Here is a 25,609-nt window from a genome sequence, read left to right on the forward strand (position 1 = left end):
ACAGGCTGAACTGTAACACACCAACACTGCCAACAGTTTCTGAACGTCACTAAATTTCTTTCCCACATATGCATAATGTAAATCATTTGAATGTTGTGTCGGTGGGTTCGCAGAATCTCTTTTTATTCTCCTGTCAAGAGAATTTCATGGAAACTTTTTAAAGGTCACGAACCCTAAAATAAAAATGAGTTGCATTTAATCTGAATTCAAGTGAGAAAAAAAGGTATTCAGTGGAGTAATTGTAAGCAAGTGAAGTTATAAAACATCTGGGGAAGTCACTGTTCTTTAAATAAAAGCTAATACTGGGCAGAACTGAAAAGCTCCCGTGATAAAAGCATGAACTGATTTTTGTGCAGTAAAATTAAACCATCCTATTTGCACCTAGACAAGAGTTTTCTTGTTTATTTATACTTGCAGGCTCACAACGTGTGTGTGTGTGTGTGTGTGTGTGTGTGTGTGTGTGTGTGTGTATTTTGAAATCACATAAGGCTTCAGAGTGATATTGTCAAATTTTGTCAGATTTAATTCTGTTTTTCTGAAACAGAAGGAAGATCAGCGGAGGGTTGGAAAACACGCAAAGTCAGATGGTAAGATGAAATAAAAGACCAGACTAATTAGAGCACAACTTTACTTCCTTTCTGTGTCATAAAGAACAGATTTTAGCATCTGTGACCTGTACTACTCTGAAGATAGAAAAAAAACACAAAGATCAGAAATGAGCACCTGAAACTCAAGGTCTATTTCTGCTGGAATTAGAATTATTAATACATCTTGAGTATTTTATATTTTTTCAGTTCTTTTTTTCATAAACACACATTTAAAAAGCATGTTTCTTTTACATTGACTACCAGGGCTAGACTGGGACAAAAAATCGGCCCGGGCATTTTGACTAGAGACTGGCCCACCAAAACTGTGACGTCATTCAGGGGTAAAACCGCAAAGGGTTCTGGGAACGTGTGGCAAGCGGTACTAGCGCATGCAGGCTTTCAATTGAACTCAGTTACACAGCGATAAAAAGAAACACAAAAAATGGCAAGAAACTGTTGTATTATTAACTGCAATAGCCGGTGTTGTGTCAAAAAGTGATTGTCTGCCAAAAACTGATTTCCGGTATTTGCCAAAAACTGATTGCTCGTATTTAAATTGCTATAAGTAACTTGTTGGGCTATAATATGTGAAACATATGTCAAATGCATCCCTCATGGATGACATAAAGTCATATTGAGCTACAAACAACATTAGTGTAACAAGGTAGAAGCCGCAATCAGTCTTTGGCAGTGACTTTTATATAACCTTTATTTATGCCGTTAAAAAAAAGTCTAATTAACATTAAAAATGTCTTTTGTAAGAAGTAGTTGTACAACACAGAGTTGTAAAGATACTTGAAAAAACAGATAATTTTTTAATTCCATATATAGCCCCTTTGTAAACGCTGTTCACCGAAGTCTGTTTACCAACATAGATATTACACATAAAAAATACACGCAAACATTGGAAATCAGTTTTTGGCAGGCAATCACTTTTTGGCACAACACCTGTTGCATGACAGCCACGGGAAGCCGACGGGTAAAGAGATCGGTTGTTATCGGATTACGTCGTGGAAATTGTTTAAGCCATGTTTCCGAAGTAACAAAGAGCCGATGGATGGCTGATAATAAGGATGATAAGATTGCTAAACAAGGGGGAGGGTGCATCCGACCTCCTCGGCTGTAATTGGTCCAGCCCAGAGACGATCATGACCAATTGGTCAACCCAACACCTTTCATTATTTATACCCTTCCAAAAAAAAAAAAAATTAAAAAATCGATCGGCCCACAAAAACAAAAAATCGCCAGCGGCCCACCGGGCAAATGCCCGGTATGCCCGATGGCCAGTCCAGCTATGTTGACTACCATGTAATTTAAGATTATTATCAGCTTCCATAATGATGTCATAAAGAAAGATATAGGTTTTCCAGCCTACTAAATACCATGTAGCTTTTATTCAAGCTGTTATTATGACTTATTAATTATCTGTCAAACGCAACGGTTCAAGAAGGAAGTAACGTGGAGCATGGCATCTCAACAGACAGTAACACGATAGCTAACTACTCTGAAGAAAACACAAAGATCAGAAATGAGCACCTGAAACTCAGAAGTACAATCTCTCTGGCTTTTCCGTCTTATTATACATGTAACACAGCTCGTAGAGGTGCAGTGCAATACATTCTATTCTATTATATTGTATTCTATTGTATGATAATTTCTGTTTAACTGATTGGTTCAGGCAACCAAAATCTATCTGAAATGATTAAGAAAAAAAGAGAGGAGAGGAAAAAGTTTGAGTAAACAAGATGAAAAGGCACACTGCCGTAGTGTGCTGTGCAGTACAATACTGATATTGTATAGTATCAATGTTGTTCATGGAGCAGTTTTAACATGAACTATTAATTTTTGGTAATGACTTCATATTTTTAGGCTGCTTCCCATGAGTGTTTTGTGTTCACTCACCTTTTTCACTTACTATGTGCTTACACATCACTCTGTGTTTAATTATTAGATATTAATCTCAGTTGCTCTTCCACAGTCTGTCTTTTGTCCTGTTTTCCTTCCATCATCCCAGCCTGTCGCAGCATATGGCCGCCCCTCCCTGAGCCTGGTTCCCCTGCAGGTTTCTTCCTGTTAAAAGGGAGTTTTTCCTTCCCACTATTGCCAAATCCTTGCTCATACGTGGTGGCTTGATTGTTTGAGTTCTCTCTTTATTATTGTTGAGTCTCTACCTTACAATATGAAGCGCCTTGAGGCACCTGTTGGTGTGATTTGGCACTATATGAATGAAACTGAATTGAAAGAAAATGAATATTTTCCTTTGATATCTGACTTATTAAATGTGACTTTATTCTATGACACGAGATTAATATCTGTCACTGGACATTTCTGTTCATGTAGAATAATACATGTTTCTTTGTGTTCTTTCTGGCACAACACTTGTACCACAGGGTAAAGACTTCAAGGTTATGTTAGATCAGCGGTCCCCAACCCCCAGGCCTCGGACCGTTACCGGTCCGTGAGTCGTTTGGTACCGGACCGCGAGAGTTGAGGCTCAAGTGTGAAATGTGTGGTTTTCAGGGTTTTTACCGGTTTTCAGCGTTATTTTGTTATCGTTTTCATCGTTAACTCTGTTTTCCTGGGTCTTTTCACGTGTGTTATGAATAAATCTTATTTTTTTCAGTACTGGTACTAGTTTTATTTTGTTGTATTTTTCCGCAACACCTTAAAGGCCGGTCCGTGAAAATATTGTCGGGCATAAACCGGTCCGTGGCGCAAAAAAGGTTGGGGACCGCTGTGTTAGATTACTAAACATCCCCACTTGATTATTGAAATAAGTCTTCAGTGGTCACAAAAGTATATGTTCACTGCATGATTATCAAGGACATAAAATCACATCACAACAATGATGTTATTAGCATATCAACAATCACTTAGATTCATTCATAATTTTATTTACTGGAGGATCAAAAGGTTTGGTATCGTGATAACGTGGTAAATCAAATACCCAAATCTTAGTTTTAGGCCACTATTTTTACTGCATTTTTATGAAGTTAAGTTACAGCACTTCAACACTATATATTTCTCTGTAATGAAAGTTGCATAACTATAATCATTACAATTTTACTGTAATGTGGCTATTAGAGGTGGCTATGAGATACAATAAGTGCCTTAGCTTACTACTGTTACCTGCTTTCACAGACTAGTGCTAAAACAGTCTTCTGATACATCAAAATCTGCTTAGTGTGTCTGCAATGATGTAAGATGATGACTATGATCTCTCTCCATGGACCTCCAACTTCTGCAGAGAATAAAAGTCAACCTCGGCATCAAATTTACTTAACTTTAATGTTGAGGATCATCTCTAGCGATAAGTGCGGAATCTCAGGCAATGACCCGAGACCAAGCATCAGTTTTAGAAGGTAGTGCATCAGGTCAAGAGTACAACTAGAGGATCAAGTTGTTTAGACTGCAAAACATGGAGAAAATGTGATTTGTGAAGAAAGCGTCACTGAAGTATTCGAGCTCTGATTCATGACTGATGAGTGCAGGAAGAAAAACTGCAAGTCAAATATAAAGCATTGCTTTTGCTTCATATTCCTGTTACCTGATCTCAAAATACTTGTTGCCTTTTTCAAATGTAAAAGGCACGGCAGTGATTTCACACTTGAAGTTAGTTTGCTCATCACAAGGGGTTTGAAGGGGTCATAATAAAAAGTGCTAATGGGTTCTCTTTTGCTTGCATACCATATTCTCAAACTGGAACCATACTGGAGACAAAGGAGACAGCACACTGATTCGGTTTCAAATTTGACAAATCCCATGTCCTGTAATTCTACAAATTGATTGTAACGGAAGACTAAATCTCAAGAGAATTTCTGAGAAATACGTTTCACAACCAAAATGATGTGGTGAAGGGATGCAACCTAATGGGGTGATACCTTCAGAGAAATCAACTCATCTACACAAGACGATTCTTTGAAGTGACTTCAAAAGCTGAAGGTATAGAAACAGGATAAACCTCATAATCACAGCTCGTAATTAAAATAATAAAAAAACAAACATGGAAATAAGGGACTAGCTATCACTAATGACGACTTGAAGGAGACTTCGACAGAGAAAGGACAATGTTTTGTCTTCTGTGAAATCTTTCACTGGAAGGAAATATGACATTTTCCCTATGGTCTTGGTGGAAATATACATGGAATTCTTTCTCTCTGACGTGAACAAATTATTCTACAGAAGAAAAAAGAAGAAAAGGCAGACTCACTGGTTACTTTCTGAACTTTGCTAGTAGATGGTGGGATCCCATGTTGCCTTCAGAACTCCCTTAATTCCTTATGGCATAGAGTCAACATGATGCTGGAAATGCACCCCCAGAGATCTATATTAACATGATAGCATCACCCTGTTGCCAGTTTCACCACATTCCACATGTGCTCTATTGGCTTAAGATCTGGTGACTGTGCAGGCCAGTATAATAAACTTATTCCTCAACCAGTTTAAGATGATTTGAGCTTTGTGACATGGCCCATTATAATAATGGAAGCAGCCATCAGAAGATAATGTGGTCTTAAAGGGATGGACATGGTCACCAACAATTTTGAAGTAGGCTGTGATGGTTCACCAATACTCAGCTGGTACACAACTGGCCCCAAAGTGTGCCAAGGAAATATCCCCGAAACAATCACATCACGAGGAGCAGCCTGAACAGTTGATAAAAGGTAGGATGGATCCATGCTTTCATGTAGTTTACACCAGTTTCTCACCTTACCATGTGAATGCCACAACAGAAATTGAGACTCAGATACACAACAATTCTCCAATCTTTAATTGTCCAATTTTGGTGAGTCCATGGAAACTTCAGCATCAGTTTCATGTTCTTAGCTGACAGGTTGTGGTCTTCTGCATAGCTTGGTTGTCTTCTTAGCAGATTGAAGCAGCTTGGCCATTGTTCTCTCACCTCTGGCATCAGGGGCACCTTCTTTCCCCCACTTCTGAAGGTAGGTTGAACATCAGCAGGTTGCCATTACATTGTCAACATACCGAAATGCAGTGAGCTGCTGCCATGTAATTGCCCAAATAGATATCCGCATTAACGAGCAGTTGAACAGATGTACCTATTAAAAGTGAGTATTAAAGAGCAAACTGTATGGTCAAAGCATGACAGCACATGAATCACAACCTTAGAAATAGCACATACTAATCTCACTGTGCAATACAGGCCATGAGTTGACATTGAAACTAAAATATGTGTTGGAGAACATTTATTGTCTGCCGAGAGAAGCGCTTTCCCTCCACTTGTTGAGAGCCCGATAGAGAGGTCACAATGGAGATTTAATCACACAGGAAAGGTAATTGTCATAAAGACTGACATTTGACCATATGACTTTTTATAATTTAATTGTACCACTCATGAGAAAACAGGAAAAAAATCCTTTTTTACTGCAAGATACTGCAAACTCCCACATTCACACATAAGATGCAAAAAGCAGGAAATGAAATATGGGGAAAATAAAAAGCAATGGCATCCCACACAGAGACGGCTGACATTTAAACACAATCATACATTCATGCTTCAGTTTGCATCCTGAAGACCAAGGCAGTCAGAAATACTTCAATCAATTACCCAATTAAACTCAGTCACTGTCTTTCTCTGGTTTGTTTTTTGTATTTCCACATTGTTAGACCAAACTATCCCTATAAAATAAAAAATTAAAAAAAAAACCAATCTGGATAAACAGTAAGGACAAAAAGCTTTCTTCTGACGATGCTGGAAAGGACAGCCCGTGTCTCCCCTGCACATTCATTTTTTACTTTGAATTTTGTTTCCTTGGCATTTCTGTCTTAACAAATCGTCCGATGTGATGTTCTTTTTTGATGTTCATGGCACTAAATTGCCTTACACTAGACACTCCTTTTTTCTCATATTATTAAATGCTGGCTTGAAATGGAAAATCTGTTTGAGGTTCAAAGTTTGCTGTACTTACTCAAGGAAAAGCTAACACTTCACACTAGGTAATATATATTTTCCACCCTAAAATAGGGATACAATATGGAAGTGGAGTCACAAAATGCTTCATTTAGTTAAACATCATAACTGTGAATAGAGCGATACTATCTTGAGCTCGATAAGTGGCTCCCTAACACTGTGTTGTCAGGCAACTAATAATTATGTACCTTAAAAAGTCCTTAAAAAGTTCTGCTAAAGAGAACCTAAGTGCATTTCCACAGTTGCCAAACTCTGGAAATTATGAGAGCATGACAAATCCAAAGCCCCTGACTGACAGCAAAGAGAAAAACAAAATCTGGGATGGAAGAAATGAACCGTTTTCCTGTGTGGAGCAAACTGCAATTAAACACCAGTGAAACCTACCATGTAGAGAAAAGGAGAAAAAACCTTCTGAACACAGTATCGTGAAAGCTGTCTTGCACCATAGCTTCAGCTGGCCTCAGTCATCTGTCGGGGAGAAGCTTCCTGGTGCTAACATGGTTGAAAGTGAGCTAAAGTGGCACTTGGGAACAAAAAGAAAAAAAATGTGCTGGATCTTAACTGTAGTCAGCAAGACGATTTGTGGTTTGTGTGAAGATGTCTAATAAGGTGACGAAAGCAAGGTATAGGATGAGGCACTGTTACAAAAAATCCATAAAATAACAGGGCTCATTCTTATGATATATAATAATCAGAGGATATGACAGCATGTCAGATAATATGAAGGCTATTTTGAAACTCCGTGTGACCACTTAGTGCTTCTAAGGCTCAAAATGTTCAAAACCTACTGGTTTAGAGATGCAAAGCATTCACTATGCTCAAAGATGAAATTAATATTCTCATCACAATTTCTAAAACTAATTAAAAGAGCATCTTTTTTCTGAAAGAACATCAATTTGTGTCATTTTAGGAAACCTTGAATTGTCTATAAGGCTTTCACAAAAGCAATCAGCTTAATTAATCAAGCTTAAACGTACCAATTATGTCTTGAATACTGATGCAGGTCTGAGATTTGCCCAACAACACATTTCATCTACAATGTCCCCGCCCGCCCGCCTCCCTGCTCCCTTCCGCTTCAGCTCCACAAAGCTGCTATGGCAACACTCAACCAAAACGTTGCTGTGCCCTCAGCGAAGCACCATGTGAGCACTCATCACATTACTGGCATAGCTTCACTTTAATCACCAAATCCAAGATCAATACACAGAGAATGGGTCAAAGACACAAAAATATGTGTCTAAGTAGAGCGAGAACAGGAAACATTCACTGAGAGGGACAGAGGGAAATTACATGACATGGAGAAAGGTTTTAGAAAAGCAAGTGTGACAATGAGAAAGACATGCCAAGAGACAGCAGGAGTTCTTTTTTATCTCCATTTGTAGAGGGACATTTTTTCATCTGGCATACATGCTCTATTTTAGTAAAAACAAGCTTGTTTTTTCAGCATCTGCTTGATAATTGCATTTAAATGTTTGGTTCCCCACATTTAAACAAATCAAGAGCGTTCAAAATTTCATAACATTTACGCAGAAGAAAACAACAACACTACCGTGCATATATTAAGAAATATAAAAATTCACGAGAAAATATTATTTTGGACCAAAACTGGTCTTACAACTGATGCTTGTGCATGACAAACAGGAGTTAGGAGATTTATTTTATTCCATGCAACAAGCTGTGCAAGTCTTGGGATTAACCATGCATCCCAGAATAATACAAAACAAAGTTAGGAAAACTGAAACTGACAGTTCTTCAGTCTATCTGCAAACAGCTTGAATGTTCCGGTAGCTTCCGAGATACAAATTTCAGTGCATTCCAAGACCTTACACCCAGTGACAAGAAGACAGACAGATAGATGTGGTGCAAATAGACTTAGACACACTTCAGATACTGAGACCTAGACAGAAGCAGCCATGGGAAGTTATTTTGTCTCTCCTGCTGCCAAAATAAGAGCTGATAAGGTACTCCTAGAACCTGTAAAGTCCTGACACTTTAGCCCCTTTAATCCACGATAACCCCTAGTGAGCAGGCCCGCTGACGCCAGCCTCTGTACACACACACGCACGCACGCACCACACCCTGCTGCTAATATCACTCTCAGGTGGAGCTTTGACTCTGCTTTGATGGTCTCTGAGCTGATGCCGCCATCACAGATCATGTTGACATCAAACCAAAAAAAGAAGCCTGGCTGGTGCGGGTGGAGCTGCAGCTGATGATGACAGATATACACAGTAATATGAGCTCCAGTGTATTCCACAGGCAGTGTGCTAGCTTTAGGCAGCGACATGGTGGCTGTAACCTAAAGGTTACCTCTGCTCCATCTGAGTGCCTAATTTATTAATGGTAGTTATTAATGGTGGTTTGCAAATATGTCCTACAACAGCACTGCAAATATTCTGAAAGGCACAAAGGGAAATGGCTCAAATTGGTTTTCTTGTATGAGTGGTGGAATGGCCTCACTGAGTTAACAATAGAACTGGGAGATTACCAAAATATATCTATATATACACAATATAATTTCAGATGAGAGTTAAGAAATGACCATGTTTGTGATACTGAACATGCTTAATAGCAGATTGGCCAGTATTCAGTCACTACTGATATCTTGGATACTTTTCATTTATGTATACAGATAGTGTTTTTTTTATTTGCGTTCAAAAATGTATTTCAGTGCAAAGCTGTGGTTTGGATCATAAAAAAACTACAGATGTCTTAATATTAAACTCAATACATCAGTAATTATCTTAATCATATCAATATACGTATGAAGTGTGTTCAAAAATGAACCTTTAAAAAGCCCTAACTGTCAAGTACGAAGCTAATTAGGGGTGCCAAAAGACACTAATGCTACAGATTCTAATTGACTAAAAAGTACTATTGGATCAGATACTCCTTTGCAACACTATCAACACAAACAATTTACTTCACAGAGCACTGCTGCAGACAAGCAAGCACAACGACCCTCTCCTCACTAACAGTTTGTGATATTCACAACACAACACTGCAGCTTTACTTACCATTTAAGGTAAGTAAAGCTGCAGTTTCAGCAACACTGAAGTGTTAAACAGTTATCACAAATGTTAACCTGGCCAACACACATGTTAATGTTAGCCGCCTAAGTATTTACCAAGTATTTACCAAAGCAGTTACCAAATAGACATAATCACAACCTCAAGGGAGCAGCTAGTGTACTCCTAGTGGCAGTCTAGGATAATTGCCATCTGCTTTGGCAACACCCTGCAGAAATAAGGAAACAATTAAGGTGTTTTATTTGAGAGCCACATTAGCCATCCGTTAAGCTATCGTTAAGGTAGCAGCTAGCAGCTATGGCTAATAATAATTAGATAATGTTAATGTGGTTCGAAAAGGTTATCAGTCCTGTACATCTGTAACGTTACAATGACAGTGTGAATTTAACCGAATAGCACAATTATGTTGTGTTATATTTCTGTTCAAGTTCCATACTAAAGCTGACAGGAGTCTACAAGAACCTGGACAGAGACTGGGTTTTTTTTTTGGTTTTTTGTTTTGTTTTTTGGCACTACCTTAAAGAATCTTAAAATATATTTTAAGAGAAAAAATTTTACAAGTTTAAAATCTGCTCCACGACTATTTGAAGAATATCTTAGTTTAAAATTTCCGAATACAATATGTATGTGAATGCAAACAAAAAACAATAACAACAATAATAAAGGGACAATTTCATGATATAAATTGCTTTATGAGTTGCTTTTATTTTATTGTCCTTTCTGGAATTGACTTCAGTTAACTAAGGTTTAATTGGTCTTTGAATGCTTCAATACATTACCCTCAAGGTTCTTCTTTACAGCCATTATGAAGATGGCAATCGATGCTGCTCAGCTGTGCCCTAAATAAGCACAACAAATAACCTCCTTCGCTGTTTTAATACACTGATTACACCGAACTATGAAGCATTTCCTGTTTAGCAGCTAAACAGATTTAATTTCTACTGCCTCCCTCTTTAAAACCTTGTAGAAAAATTACTGTTTTCATAGTGACACATATACACACACACATATTGGTAAAATGTGTGTGGGTTGGACTGACACATTATCATAGTGGTTTGTACAGACCTGCTTCACGCCTACACAGCTGCTAATAAGACAGATCCACCAGAACATGGTGAGGAAATATGGAACTAGGTCCTTCATCATTTGGGACGTATGGAGGAAAGAGAAGAGGAGAGAGAGATGATGCATAGGAATGGGTTGGGTAGCATGGGAGGGACAGGAAAAGACAAGTGAGCAAGACAGATGGGGCAAGTGGTGCAAAGAGAAAGCAAATCACATGGCGAAGGGAGCCACAGTGACAAGTGGAAGGACCGGTGAATGGAGCTATAGTGTGCCTTGCAGTGTGGTCCATGCCAGACAAGTCAGGCTGGCAGAAAAGCACTTCTTGCCCACGCAAAACAAAAAGCAATCTTCACTTCACTTTCAGTGCTAAAAGGAAGTACTGCTCATACCAATATTGCTTCTCTAGCAGCCAGGTAAATCAGACTCTCCAACGAGTAGGAAGCTGGAGTTCTCAGCAAAAAGCTATGACAGGATGTATGGGGAACAACGGAAAGTGAAATAACAGAAACATTGATTGGGTGGGACACAGGAATAGAGGAAACAGGAAATTGAAACCAATGAGATGATGGCAGAAAGGGAAAAAAAATGGAAAGAAAATAGGCTGATAGAAATTGCGCTTGTGCCCTAAAACTTGATTACATTTTAATGTGTTCTCTCATTAGATTAGCTGCCACAAAATCTCTATTAATTGTTCTTCACCAAATTGGTGACTGGATTTGGCTCTGATGTATTTAGGAAGAATTAAACCTAATAAAAGATTCAACGAAAATGCAACCAATAACCAATAGGTAGATTTTCTATTAATCCAATCAAACAGTAGCGAAGGTACCTTAATAGGGTTTTTGTGTGCAGAAAAAGGTAAAGTATTTCATGAGACGATGTTTAACTAATTCAACTTAACATCTTGGTTTTAGAATCAACACTATTTTAGTATTATTGACATATTAATGTTACAAAAACAAAAATCCGCCTATGCAAAAAGAATTTGCAAAAAAAAAAAAAAAAACCAAATAGTGGTGGTAATCTGTTAACCAGTGTATGAAATTTGAAAAACACTGACTGTACTTGTCTAAATGATGATGGATGTTTTGTGAAGAGATTTGTAGCGGGGTTTAATTTAGTCACGTTAGAAATATTACCTTTTAACTGTCTGTCAGCTGAATTTCCAGACTGTGTAAAGAATTCAGCTTTTGATAAAAAAACCCAAAGTATACAAAGCACTGATCTTAGGTCCCTTACACCCCCCACCCAAAGAAAGTCCGAGGTTTATGATCCCCCCTCTTGTGCTGTGAGTTTTTAACTTAAAATCACACAAAATTCTCTTCCAGCTTTATTCTTAATTCTTCATTTTGTCTTGGATATGCCATCTGGTATATAAAGGCACTTCATAATTACAGAGATTTTGTTGACGAACCAGATTTCAGCTTTGATGTTCACCAACAACAAGACCCATAACTCATAAGTTGTCATGATGTGTGTACATGCCCACACATACTAATCAGCAAAAACATGCATATTCAGTCTAAGGTGCATTAATATCCATAGTGCCCGAGAGCAAATTACATATACAAAACACTATAGCAAGATAGGTGAGCCACACAATTCCATTCACCACACACCCAGAGATACTAATTAAAGGATTACATATATTGCTTAAATACCAGGAAGCAAAACTGCACCGCAGTAAATGACACCGCTGGGAGGATACAGTGTATGTGAATTTTAAAGTTTTGACTGAGATGTTACTCGCTGTCAGTTTTGGCCTGCGGTCATAGGTTCTGTCCAATAATATGACGCGAGACTGGAGTAAAATACTAGGGGTGCAACGATACACAAAATTCACGGTTCGGTTCGATACTTTGGTGTCACGGTTCGATATTAAAAAAAATGTTCATGCTGTTTAATTTGTAATTTATTAAATTTTCACGGCACATTCTGCACCAAATCTCTGTGCGTTCATCATTTGTTTGAAGCCAGCTCACCTCCTGCAACCACTTTTCCGAGAATACATGCTTCTTTTGTGTTTCGGACTCCTTCTGACATTTCTTTGGAGGTGGAGGAACACCAAAGTAATTGCTTAAAGGAGCTTGCTTCTTCGACATCTTTAAGAGTTCTAAACAAATGTCTGTCCTCCTCCTGAAAATCTTATGGACGCAAACAGGCATTGCAACTTCTTATCTTGTGCGCGTTTTTTATTTTGACAGCGAATGCGCACCTGCGGACCACTTATGTGCAGCCCTGGTTATTTAGCTCGTCATATTGCAGCCACAGGAATTCTTTTGTCCATTAAACCATAAAGCTGCACTTTCTTTTTGCCTTATAGTCTGATTTGTCATAACTTTTCCATTTTGTGGCAAGCTTTTCTTTGGCTGTCACTTCTTCACCCTGACCTGTCTTATTTGGCTCAGCAGAACTAAAATATATATCCTGCTGCTTTTACACACGCACTCACACAACGCTCAGCGATTCTCTGCGCGATCAACCTCTCACATGTTTAAGCTGCAGGAGATTTCACTTGTCATGTTTGCATAGTAAGCTAACGATTGATAAGACGATGTCAGAGGAATTGGTGCGCAAATTATCATCACTCACCAATCAGTGCTGTCGCTCTCTATACACAGTTCGCTCGATTGCAAAGTGAAAGCAAAAAACAAGCGCAAATTCAAACGCAATTTCAATATGTCACATATTGACAGTGGCTCACCGATGCCAATGACATAATTACCCAGCTACATTTCCAAAAGAATGCAAAAGCATTGACATATATTTTTCCTTCCTACGATAGGCCGACGGGCAGGGCAGAGATAGATTTTGGTAGTGCAACACTAGCTGGGCTAGAGATTTTGCGAGCCCTGTATCTGATTGAGGAATCACTCATCTTTGGAAAAGAGTTTATTACAGAGAAATGGCTCTTTCCAAAATAAAAGCTATACTATACGCTTCTTCTGGGCTATAATCTCAGCAGCATATTAAACATATCAGGTCCCCATAAGGAGAATCATGTGTTAACGGCTGTCTAAATGACTTGGGTAAAGTTTGTAGCATGCTGCTTGTTGTTTTTGTCTGCTTCCACTTGTCTTTGCACTAGGATGATGTCGGTGTAAATGTGCAGTCATATTCGTTGTGTTCCCACTAGTGCTGTCAGCTTTAATCTGAAATGAAGTTAACGCCACAACACGGCAAATCTCCGTTAACGAGCTACCACGGATTGCCCATGCAGTTAACGAGCTAACTGTTCTAACACACTAGTTCCCACCAATGCAATTGAGCATTGCTGGCACATCCAACATACTGTTTTACTTTAGTCCATGGCGCGCTTACCTTCAGGGTCATACGTCACATGAAAACCAAAATAGTTCCAAACGCCAGATCTGAATGAGGGTGGGGGAGGTTCAATTTGCCATGTTGCAAAGAGAGCTTAGCTTCTGCCTAGCTACTCCGCCTAGGCTGCACTGTCGAGCGCAGATCCACTGAGCGCTCAACACAGACAGCATCGTCAGAAGGAAAGTTGATAAAATAAATTAAAAATGTTGTATTGTTCGATACATATGCGTACGGAACCGAAAGCACTGTATCGAACGGTTCAATATCGATACGAGTATCGTTGCACCCCTATAAAATACATCCATGGATTGGCACTTTATTAAAGAAGGCACATGTTAACAGCACAAAAACACTCACTCCAACTAAACACAATGGCTTCCTTTTATACTCTACCTTTTCAGGTGAGCATCCGGAATAACCCAAGTATGGGGGTTACCTAATCAACATGAAAACATAACCCTCCACACAAACAAACATACAATAACATTAAAGCACATCACAAACATATACATATTTCCAACACGTACTATAAACAAACCAATAACATAAGCTTCATCCATTACTATCTAAATTAAAACCCTCTTTAACCATACTCCCTAACCTGGCACACTGGTCTGCTCCAGGAGCTCTTAAGCAGGTGATTGAGCCGCTTTCACTCTTTTGCTCCACATCCTGCAAGAAGCAACCAGGACAGGTGAGTACCTTTATAAGTTCTCATTTCACAAGCAGCTCTAACTTTGGCTCTTCTCTGACACAGGTAGGATGGCAGTCCCCCTGTCTCTTCACTTTTACAAGCTGCCATTTTAATCATATGTCAAATGAACCTAATAAAGAATTCATAAGAACTAATGTGTTTTTCTTTATTATACTATTTTAAATTCCCAATCCATCAATTAATCATTAACAGTGCCAACAAGGTAATGGAACCCCTGGTCTCCATTCCACTCGCTATCAGAAAATGCATCAATATTTTTAACACTGTTATATTAATTAGATTCTGTACGCCGAGGGAATGAATGTATGTAGGATAAAGGATTAAATACTTTTATATAGTTTAACTTTTTGGAATTTGTTTCATTTAAGTTACTCAATGGTCACAACAAAGCTAACTTTAAAATCCCTGACTTACACGATGGATTAAAAAGGACTGCTTATTAGAATGTTGCTAATAACGTGGTTACCACCCCGTCATATGTAAATCAACAATATGCTTCACTCTCATTGGTAGTTACTTTAACTACTTGCCTAGAAGCTGAGAAAAGTTAAACTCACACACACACTTCACAGTGATTATTTTCTCCCATCATCACTTGAAATTGTTAAATGTCAGTAACTTTCTGCATTCTCTATTTGCCATTTCAGTGCTAGTCCCTTCCTGTGTGGCTGCCTCTTTAGGGGCTTCATATAAAACCCATCAGAAATGGGCTGACTTTTCAGAAAGAGATTAGTTTTAAAAGGTTAAGTAAGTAAACAAATGGATGGGTGGTGTGAGCAAGTAATAAAGCCAATAGTCTGACAATGTCTGCTGAGATTGGTATGAAGACCTTTGGACATGAGTCATGCCCTCTTGTTCTGACCCCACCTACCCTCCTAGTCCTATGAAAATCAAAGTTCAACCGACATAAAACCTATTAGTATTGATGTTTGTGCTCTGTAAGCTGATGTTCAACTTTATCTCCTGAGGGTGTGTGCAGGTGGACAGAGGAAAGATAGGAAGATACAGAACCGGCCACACCATTCAATAAAACAATGACAAAATAAATAACTGAAAACACAGGAAACTGTCAGACATTGTGGCTACATTTTGATTTATATCCCACCCAAACCAAACTGGTTTATAGAAAAGTGCCACAATCAAGATGTGGAATTATTTTTCACACAGGGAAGGAAAAAAAACACAGGGGTTATGTTCCTGAGAGGTGGTTCAGTTCTGAACTGAACGGAATAAGCTTCTCAGATGAGAGGTGAAACATTTTCAGGCAACTTAAAGAAGTCCAGATGCTTTTCTTTCCAAGCTCCTTAGACTACTGAAAACCTTCACAGACATATTCCCGAGAGGTGAAAATCCGCTAAGTAGAAACCATATGTTTATTTTATTATGTTAAGATAAGATATGATAACCTTTATTAGTCCCACACATGGGAAATTTGTTTTATTACAGCAGAAAGTGGACAGTGCAACGTTACATAGCAAAAATTAGAAAAACAGTGTTTATATATTTTAAGCCATAAAAACCCGCCCCACACTCCTATAAACCATTTTCACGCTCTTAAACACACTTTTGGGACACATCCTTACATACTGTTACTGTCTGTGTCCATACCCTCGATGGAGGTTCATGACGTTTCACTTATAGAGCACCTAAAATGCACAAATAACACCTTGATTGGTATGATGGATCAATGATGTGGCATTATATTGTTATTAATTATTTGGGACTTGAAAATGTTTATTTTACTGCAAAAATAATTAAATCTTTAAAAAAAATACAAACTATCTATAGGCTGCAGAATATAATTAAATTCCAGCGATATTTATTTACAGATTATTTACAGATAAATCCATGATGTAGCTGGTCTGAGAAAGGTGAACCACGATGTGGTCCTAAGTTCACTTATCCTGTTGAGCTATACAGTACAAATTGTGCTGTGGAAAAGAAAATCTAGTCTCTTGTAACAGAGACCAGAGTTTCCCTGCTCTGTGGTGAAAGTCTGGTGTCAGGTTCACTCATTGGCAGGGAGTCCTGCCCCCAAACAAAAGCCATTAGAGTGCAATGCAAAATGTCTCCTTAACAGTTTTGAGTAGGCACTGCAACTTCTTTATTTCGGGGAGACCCACACAAATCAGAGCTTTTAAAGTCTGAAAGCATTCAGGGATGTAATAATCTAATATTTGGATGTTTAACCTGAAATTGAAATCAGGGTACTGCTATGGTAGCTGTAGTTGCTGTGCTCATCTCAAGTTTGTCATGACATGATCCATCTCGCTCAGCACTGACCCAAAAGCATAACGTTCAACAGGGCAGCCAGAGCAGTGCAACAGGCTCGAGAGGGTAAAAACAGCCCAGCGAACAAAACTATCAAACTGGGCTCTCCCTCCTCATTGCACACATATTAGCACATATTTGGCATTTCAAATTCCAAGTTCCACCAAATCTTATTTCTCTTTTGTGCACCATAGCCTAGCTTTATCTATGCAGTATATCATTTTAAATCAGTTTTATCATCAGTTTTACAAAATAAGTGTCTTCTCTTACGTTTTGATGGTTGCGGGAATGCTGGGGACTATATTACTTGTACTTGCTGACCTTTTTCTCTGTCATTTGTGGGAAATGCTCATGATGTTATGAAACATGGTTACAAATAGCACTGTTTAGATATCTAGAGAACTGATGGTAATCAACAGCCCCTGACAGTTCACCAGTGACATACCTGAAAACCCACTGACAGACCTAAAGCAATACATTAATGTCCTAAAAGCAGATAATTGATCATGTATACTGTGATATCTGTGTATTTAATTTGATACTTAAATATAAAAACATGTAAAATTGCTACCTGTGGTATCAGAACTGTGAAAGATATTCTGAATAAAAAATACAAACTGTATTTTCCCTTTTATATCACACACGGGTTGAACTGTAGAATCCAGGAAACTTCAAAGAGAAACACTGTTGAGTTTGTATATAAATTTATATTTAGTATTTTAAGAAATATGCTTATTGACTTTTAGCAAAGAGATCAATAAGATCAATACAACTCTTACAACTCGCTTATGGATTCCAGATCAGCATCTGTCAAGTCAATTTTTTTTTTTTAAATCTTTGGGTTCACCCGGGTTATCCATCTCTCCCTGCCTACAGTTTTTGTGCTGGTTGAGTTAATATTCAAAGGCTCATCTAACATTCAGCAAGGAAAACAGTTGGAGCTAAAAGAATATACATCTGCACCCGCCAAATCAACTGGTTCACACAGGATGAAAGAAATATTTTACTCATTCTTGCTATTGTACAGATAGTGGGAACACTTCAGTAAAATTGCTTGTCCTTGGCAAGTCCACTAACACTTTCATTCCTTTGTTTAAAAGGTGTCCTGGCAAAATAAAAGAAGTTCATAGCAGTAGATTTAGTCATCTACCCACTTCAGAAGAAAGCATATCCAACTTAACTTTTATACAATTCATGTCTCCAAGATGCTTCCAAAGTCACTGTCAGGAAGAAACACTCTAATAGAAACTAAAGTTACAGTTTGGTACATCCCGAGAAAGAAAGAAAGCACTGATGAACTCGTCCACGTCCACCGAAGACCACAGTGGTGGATGATCACAGAATTATTTCCATGGTGAAGAGAAACACCTCCACAACAAGTGGACGAAAGCAGCTGGATGGATTCTGAGGTGTACGGAGACATACTGTCTGCTCAAATTCAGCTAAATGCAGTCAAACTGATTGCGTGGCGTTTCATAATACAGATGGACAATGACCCAAAACATATAGCCAAAGGAACCCGGGAGTTTACTAAAGCAAAGAAGTGGAATACTCTTGAATGGCCAAGTCAGTCACCTGATCTTAACCCAATTGAGCATGAATTTCACTTGGTGAAGCCTTAACTTTGGACAGAAAAGCCCACAAACAGACAGCAACTGAAAGCTGTTGCAGAGGCTGGCAGAGCATTGAAAAGGAGGAAACCCAGCATCTGGTGACATCCATGAGGGCAAGACTTCAGTCATTGCCAGCAAAGGGTTTACAACCAAGTATTAGAAATTAACAGTTTATTTTCAGATACTTAATTTGTCCAATTGCCTTTGAGCGCCTGAAATGAAGGGATTGTGAAAAAAATGCTTTAGTTCCTCACATTTTAGGCAATCTTTTTGTTCAGCTCACTGAATTAAAACTAAAAGTCTGCACTTTGACGGCATCTGAGTTGTTTCATTTACAATTCATTATGGTGATGTACAGAACCAAAATTAGAAAAAGAAAGTCTCTATCCAAATGTTTATGGACCTAAGTAAATGGTCAAGTAAAAGTATAAGTTAAACCATTATTACTTATATATTTTACGTGTGTGTGTGTGTGTGTGTGTTGCGTGTGTGAATGCACGCATTAGTTACTCACTGCAGGATAAAATCCATGTTCTCTGGGGAAATCTGTCCAGTCACAGGATGTCGAAATGTGGTGGTCCTCTGGTTGTGACTGAAGTGACAGAAGGACAAGAGAGAAAACGAGAGAGGAGACAAAATTAGCAACTTTGGCTGCAATACAAACCGTGTTAGTGCATTATCCTGGATTTTCACCCTACTTTGTTTACAATTTCCACACAAGCCGAAAATTCCTCGGAGGAGTACACTTAACAGCTCTGTCCAACATCTCCACCCTGACAGGCGTTCGTCTCTGACTTTCCCAGCTCAGTGTAGAATGTGACGGGTGAATGCAGGACCCATCCCCACCCACTCACCCCACCCAACCATCCTGTACAGCCTGTGTGGAGTAAAGTGTTGGGCTCAGCACAAATGTCAAAAAGTGCAGGCAGGCATGGGCCTCCATCAGTTATAGACTCAGTCTTTCTAACCCTCAGCTAGAGGGTAAAAGCATTCGACTATGTAAACAACACAGGATGGCATGACGATCAAAGCCTGTGCGAGTTTGTGTGCGTACATGTGTGTGATGGCACTTTTTCAGAATGTTTTTTGCATTGAGAAAACACTGACAGAAAGCCTTACTCTACATATATTTAGACCCACAATGACTAATCAATTTGTAAGCTGATAGAAAATAAATCACAGGAACTATTGCAACAAATGAATAATCAGTTTAATGTTTCATGCCTCATAAATTGGAAAAAAGGGAAGATTTATTAATAATTAAATTAATAATTAATAATTACATAATCATAAGGCACAGCCCTCTATTTGTATTTTTGATGATCCTTATGCTTTATTTGGAAAAGTTGTCATGGCAGATACCCTGTCATCTTACACAATAGGAAAATCAGACTTTTTAGAAATTCTATAACAAGAACTTTAGATATTATGTGCACCCATGCTGAATGTTGCAAAAGATGCTGCTATAAAAGCTTGACAGGGAAACCAATCCTATTCCAGCTACCATAGGGCGAGAGTTGGGGTACACCCTGTACAGGTCACCAGTCTGTCACAGGGCTAACACAGAGAGATAGACAACCACACTCACATTTACACCTATGGGCAATTTAGATTTACCAATTAACATAACCCCACTAACTGCATGTCTTTAGACTGTGGGAGGAAGTCGGAGTACCTAGGGAGAACATGCAAACTCTACACAGATGGTGGAGTTGAACTCAGGACCTTCTTGCTGTGAGGCAAAAGTGCTAACCACCATACTGCTAATAAAATGACATTTATTAAAAATAAAACAAGAAAGAAAAGGAACAGCTCAGTGAGAGAAGTTAAAAGTTGCAGTGTTGTAATCAAAAGTCCAATTTTCAAAATCAAACAACAATCAAGGAGCTGACAGAGTAAAGTACAAAGGTCTTCTCCAAATACAATCAGTGGATCATGGCACAGTTTTCCATTCCACAGCAGCTCCAGTAACTCATGCTGTAAAGACTCCTGCTTGATGTAGTGGAAGATCAAATCCTACGGGAGTATAAGGCTTCCCAGGGGAATAGATGACATGGCAGCAGCATGCTCCCTAACAGGGACCTACAATGTCATTATCGACTCACAGAAAAACACATACAAGACTAACACAAAGAAAGTTGTCACATCTGAATGCAGCAGCTTCCCTTCTGCTCACCTTGGCTATTGACTGCTGTTACAGTTTCCCTTTATGTCATGTGAATTACTTCCACCACTGCATCTACTATTGCTAAAAAAAAAGATACACATCCAAGGTGTTGTTTTTTTGGTTTATTTTGATTTTGTTTTTTTACAGCCAGCTCTCACTCACACTGCTTAAAAATTTGGCCATGATGTTGTTGTTGTTGTTGTTTTCTGCAGAAATGAAAAATTGAAAAGACATAAAAAAAATAGGAAAAGTTATTCAAACTCTAACTCAGACTAACAGAATGATCCAAGTTTCCCAAAAGTAAGGTAACAGCTTATGCTGTTATTGCAGTCATTTTTCACCACGCACAGGTACTGTTTGAAAAATACTTTCACAAATCAAATGAATTAAATACACTACCTAGTCATAACTGGTAAGATTAAGTTTTGTGTCTGCTATAGTGTCGTGGAATTTGGCCTTGTGTGTAAAACAATAGCATGTAGTTCAATGAGAACAGCACCTCAACACAATTAATTACATTCTACAGTGGCCTACAGAGGACCATGCTAGCATTTACACATGCACATGGCCACAAAAAATACCTACAGAGTAAATCCATACTAATATGCTAAAAACATAAAGACCTTTTACTCCTAATCCAAAGATGGGGTTAGTCATCGTGCCACACAAATGCATCCACGGGACAAAAAGATGGGACAGTGCTCTAGATAGCAGATAGATAGGGAACTATGACCATAGTTTTACCATAACTAGGATCCTTTTTTTGTCTACTGTGTTGCAGGGAGAAGCTCTGAATTAATAATTGTCTAATCAGCAAGGAATGCTAATCGATCAGCTGTGGTGAGAACAGAGAAACAGACTGTTCTGACAGGCCTGTGAGTGTGTAAGTTATGCCTGAAACTCTCTCCAGGCAAAAAATTTGACAACAGAGTGTCATCCGAGTTTACCGAGGGACACTAGTGACAGTGTTTTGCAGGCTGCAGGAAGTAGATCCGTTGTTTTTGTTTTCAGAAATCATAATGAAACAAAACTGTCAACATGATTTGGTCATGGTGGTAATTTCTGAAAAGGTATGAAAATGCATGAGCTGTGACAAATTGTGTAAATGGATTTCACAAAAATCTGTTGTATAATGGCTGCAAGAATAACGGGGCTAACGGGATAAATATACCATTAACACCATTAATGGTTTAAAGCATTATGTACAAGCAGTGCATTTCAGTAATTTACATTTGCCAAACTATAAATGCATGATTTACAAAATGATTTTATTTGCAGTGATGAGAGGTGTAGGACTATATATCATTAACACAAAAGTGCAAAACCTAATAGGTACATGCAGAATTCAAAGCAATCTTATGAAATTAAATGCAGCGTGCTAAATCTATTAACACTCTTGTTTTAGCTCACCATTAAAAGGTCAAGAGGTGTTTTTGAATGCTGAGGTCACAGTCACCTCAAATCCTTTCAGTGGATGGATAAGTAAATTTGATTATATATATTGATTGCACACATACAAACAAAGGCTTGTTTACTTCGGAGCTGATTTGGTCGAGCTGATTCGGAGCAGTTCTCCAGGGAAAATTGATAAAGCCATATCGGACTATTCACAGAATATGAGGAAGAACAGCGTGTAAGTGTCCTGGAGGCTGTTTATCAGCAGCGGTGATTTCATTCAGCAGCGAGGTTCAAAATAGTACAAGATATAATAGGTGTGATAGTGTCACTTCAGAAAAACGTAGGCAATGATGCCCTGAGCTGTAAACGAAAAATGTTGAATCCAGTGCTAACAGTTTTTTATAGCAAGCTTTTAATAATGTCCTTTCACACTGAAAATGAAAGACATTTTCGCAATGCACCTGACATCTCTGGGTTCTTTTGCTGCTAAGTGTATTTTGTGTATTTCCTTTCCTCTTTCACTCATTGCAATGTTTGTCATGGGGAGCTTTAGTAGACCTAAATTACAAAATATCACAAAAATGGCATGAAATGTAAATAGTTAATATCATATAGAGTTGTGGTTGTCTTACAGACACCAATTTGACATTAAAAATTTGAGATCTTAACACAGCCGTTTTATTATTATTATTATTAGTTCTTTATTTTTCCAGGTAAAAAAATGTCATTGAGATTAAAAATCTAATTTCCAAGAGAGACCTGGCAGAGACCTGAGTTTTTAAACATAAAGGCTACAATTAAGAAATATGCCTTTTGAGCATCAACAATCGAAGCTTACAGGACACGAGTGCAGCAGATTTATTGACAAGTACAAAGCTTATTTTTATGCCTGTTTGATATCTGCAGGTGAAAGGTATTTGTAGTATTCTGTTGCTTCTGTCACTAAAAACGCGTAGCACTCATTTCAGAAAAGATGATTAGATCTAATGTAGATCTAATGGGAGCTACAGATGAGATTTCTGAGGCAGCCCGTGTGAGGTGTAGTTTGTTTTGTCCGTGCAGCTGCTTCAGTTTTCCCTTCAGGAGAAGCTTCTCGTATGGGTGTCGGTGGGAGCAATGGTCAGCAGGAAATCCGTGAGAAATTAATGCGAACTGAGGCCTATAAGTCTATTTTTTAATGTTTGGTGACCCTCACAGATTAAAAATAGTACTTAGTGTTATAGTTGTTTGCTATAGATAAGTATCGATACTCTAGTAGTAAATGGTCAATTTTGTTAAATCCCAATCCTAAGTGACAGCTAACAGTTTTGTTTACTACATTAGCCATCATTAGCTAGCATCTGTGACTCATCAATGCTAAGCAATAGCCTCCAGAACTCAAAAAATAAAGCTAGCAGGGAGGTGCTTCAAACTTCAGTTCCTTATATAAGCAAGATCTCTTTATTACTGCCAGAACTTTATTACTGGCAGAAGTAATACAAAACAGATAGGAATAACATTTTGGGCCTCTAGAACCAGTTTCCTTATTCTCAACAGGGGGAGCTAGGGTTACTATTTCTATAATTCACGGTTTAAAAGTTATGCATAGCTCAGTTTAACACCATCTATCCATCATACCTAATATGGATGCACACTGCAAACAAAGCTAAACAGCCAGCACTGGCATTAAGTGATAACAACCCCCTCACTCTACTCTTTTGTACGGAGCACCGCAAGGGACACGGGAGAAAAAAAAATTAAGACGGCCTTTTTTGTTTTGCGAGATCTCGCAAAAGTTTTAGCCACATTCTTCGGAGGCCGCCAGCTCGAAGCCGACCGGGAGGTCGAGGCACGATGCCTCCCGTTAACTTCGAGATGGTGGGTGTCAGATCTCTGAAAATGTCGCAGCACTTTTGCAAATATGTGATGTCTTGTAAACCAAGCAGATATTTGACGTTTACACAACTACATTCACGCCTCAAAATATCTTAAAAGTTTATTTTGTGACCCAGAAAGAGTAATATTACAGCTAAGTAGCTGCCGCCATTGTTGGAATTCAACTTTTGCGAGATCCAGAGTTCTTCATTTTTGTTAGATCTCCCATTATTTTGCTTTAAAACCCGGCATCCACTAAAAGCATACCATAAACCTTTACTAATAATATTCAACTGATAAAAGCACACAGACATTTTCTGTTGTCCCATAAACTTTTATCTACATTAACAAACTAAGGACGCACAATCTCACCTTCTCCTGCTATAGCAGCTCTCCAGCCATGAGTGTCTTATGTAACAACCATATCATTAAAGAGCTACCTCTTAAAAAAGCTCAACACCCACAGATGAAAATAGCTCAATTAATGCTCACAGTGCCCCTGTAACTTTCCATATAAGGTGTGCCATTCACCCGCAAGATGTCAGATTTAATACATTTAACTATGATAGTGTTAAAGACTTCCTCAGACTATCTGCAACAGGATGACATATACTCTATAAATACAAGGTCTTTCTCTCACCATTAGACTTAGATGTATAAAAAATAGAAATACTGTATATACATTTTGAGACAGTTTTTGTTTGGGGAAACTTTTGAGCATTGGAGGGAACATATGTCTCAGTCAAACCATTAACTTCATTACTCTTTTGTACCTTCTGAGATGCACATTTTAAAGTCAGAACACAATTTCTGTTGACAAAACAGAGCTAGAGTTATGCCTTTAAAAAACAGCTCATCGTATTCCAGTCATAATTGAGACAAAGTGTCCAATAACTGCTGAAATATCTCCCTACACTACAGTCATCACTGTCAGACATTAATTTGGGGTTTTGTGACATCAGGCTGACACATCTAAAGCAAGATAAAAAAAAACACTAATGGGTCTGTGCAATGTAATTTTTGACCAAATACAGAAACCCAAAGAAGCTGTTCAGAGAAAATGGCTCTTTTCTTTGTCATCAGAGAAAAGGCACAAATTCAAAGACCACTTTTCTTTTCCTTAATTTTGTGATTTATTTATCTATTTATGCCTTTATTGATTTTCATTTATCAGAACAGCTCCACTGCAGCTCAAGCACATTTTGCTTCTCAGTTCAAGCCAAGTGAGGCTTTAGGGAATTAAACAACCTTTTTTCTTACGAGACATTCTTGCCCATTGAGCTGCTGTCAGCTGACACACTCAGTGCCTCTGTGACTTTTCTGCCCCAGTCGCTGACCACGTGGCATTTATGAAGGACGGGTGGTAAACCTCCAGGGTTACATAAACACTCGACTGTCCATTACAGCACTTGCACAATACAGTTCTCATGCAAACACACCATTACACAGTACAAACATGATGCCCCTCAGTGAGAGACTGCACACTTCGCACCTGCTATATCATATGACTTGGGTGTCACAGGATTTCCAACCACTTTTCCGCTCCACTTTTCTCCAGCACGGATAACAAGTAGTGCTGAAATTAAGCAGTTAATTATAAAAACATACGACAAATTATTATTTTAGTAGTTTATGGAGAATGTATCATAAAACA

General features: G+C 38.4%; 1 protein-coding gene across 5 annotated transcripts in view; it reads right to left on the bottom strand.

Moving 5' to 3' along the window:
- The window catches only part of LOC146515082 (pleckstrin homology domain-containing family A member 7-like), a 132,969-nt gene that overhangs the window by 51,830 nt on the left and 55,530 nt on the right, over nucleotides 1-25,609 (bottom strand). For all 5 annotated transcript variants that reach the window (XM_085164938.1, XM_085164937.1, XM_085164936.1 and 2 more), the window contains exon 4: nucleotides 19,051-19,128. In XM_085164938.1, coding sequence (XP_085021064.1) covers nucleotides 19,051-19,128 — 78 coding nt within the window. The remainder of the gene's footprint in view (nucleotides 1-19,050; nucleotides 19,129-25,609) is intronic.

The sequence above is a fragment of the Neolamprologus multifasciatus genome, chromosome 7, assembly GCF_963576455.1.
Source record: "Neolamprologus multifasciatus chromosome 7, fNeoMul1.2, whole genome shotgun sequence".
In the NCBI taxonomy this organism is placed as follows: domain Eukaryota; kingdom Metazoa; phylum Chordata; class Actinopteri; order Cichliformes; family Cichlidae; genus Neolamprologus; species Neolamprologus multifasciatus.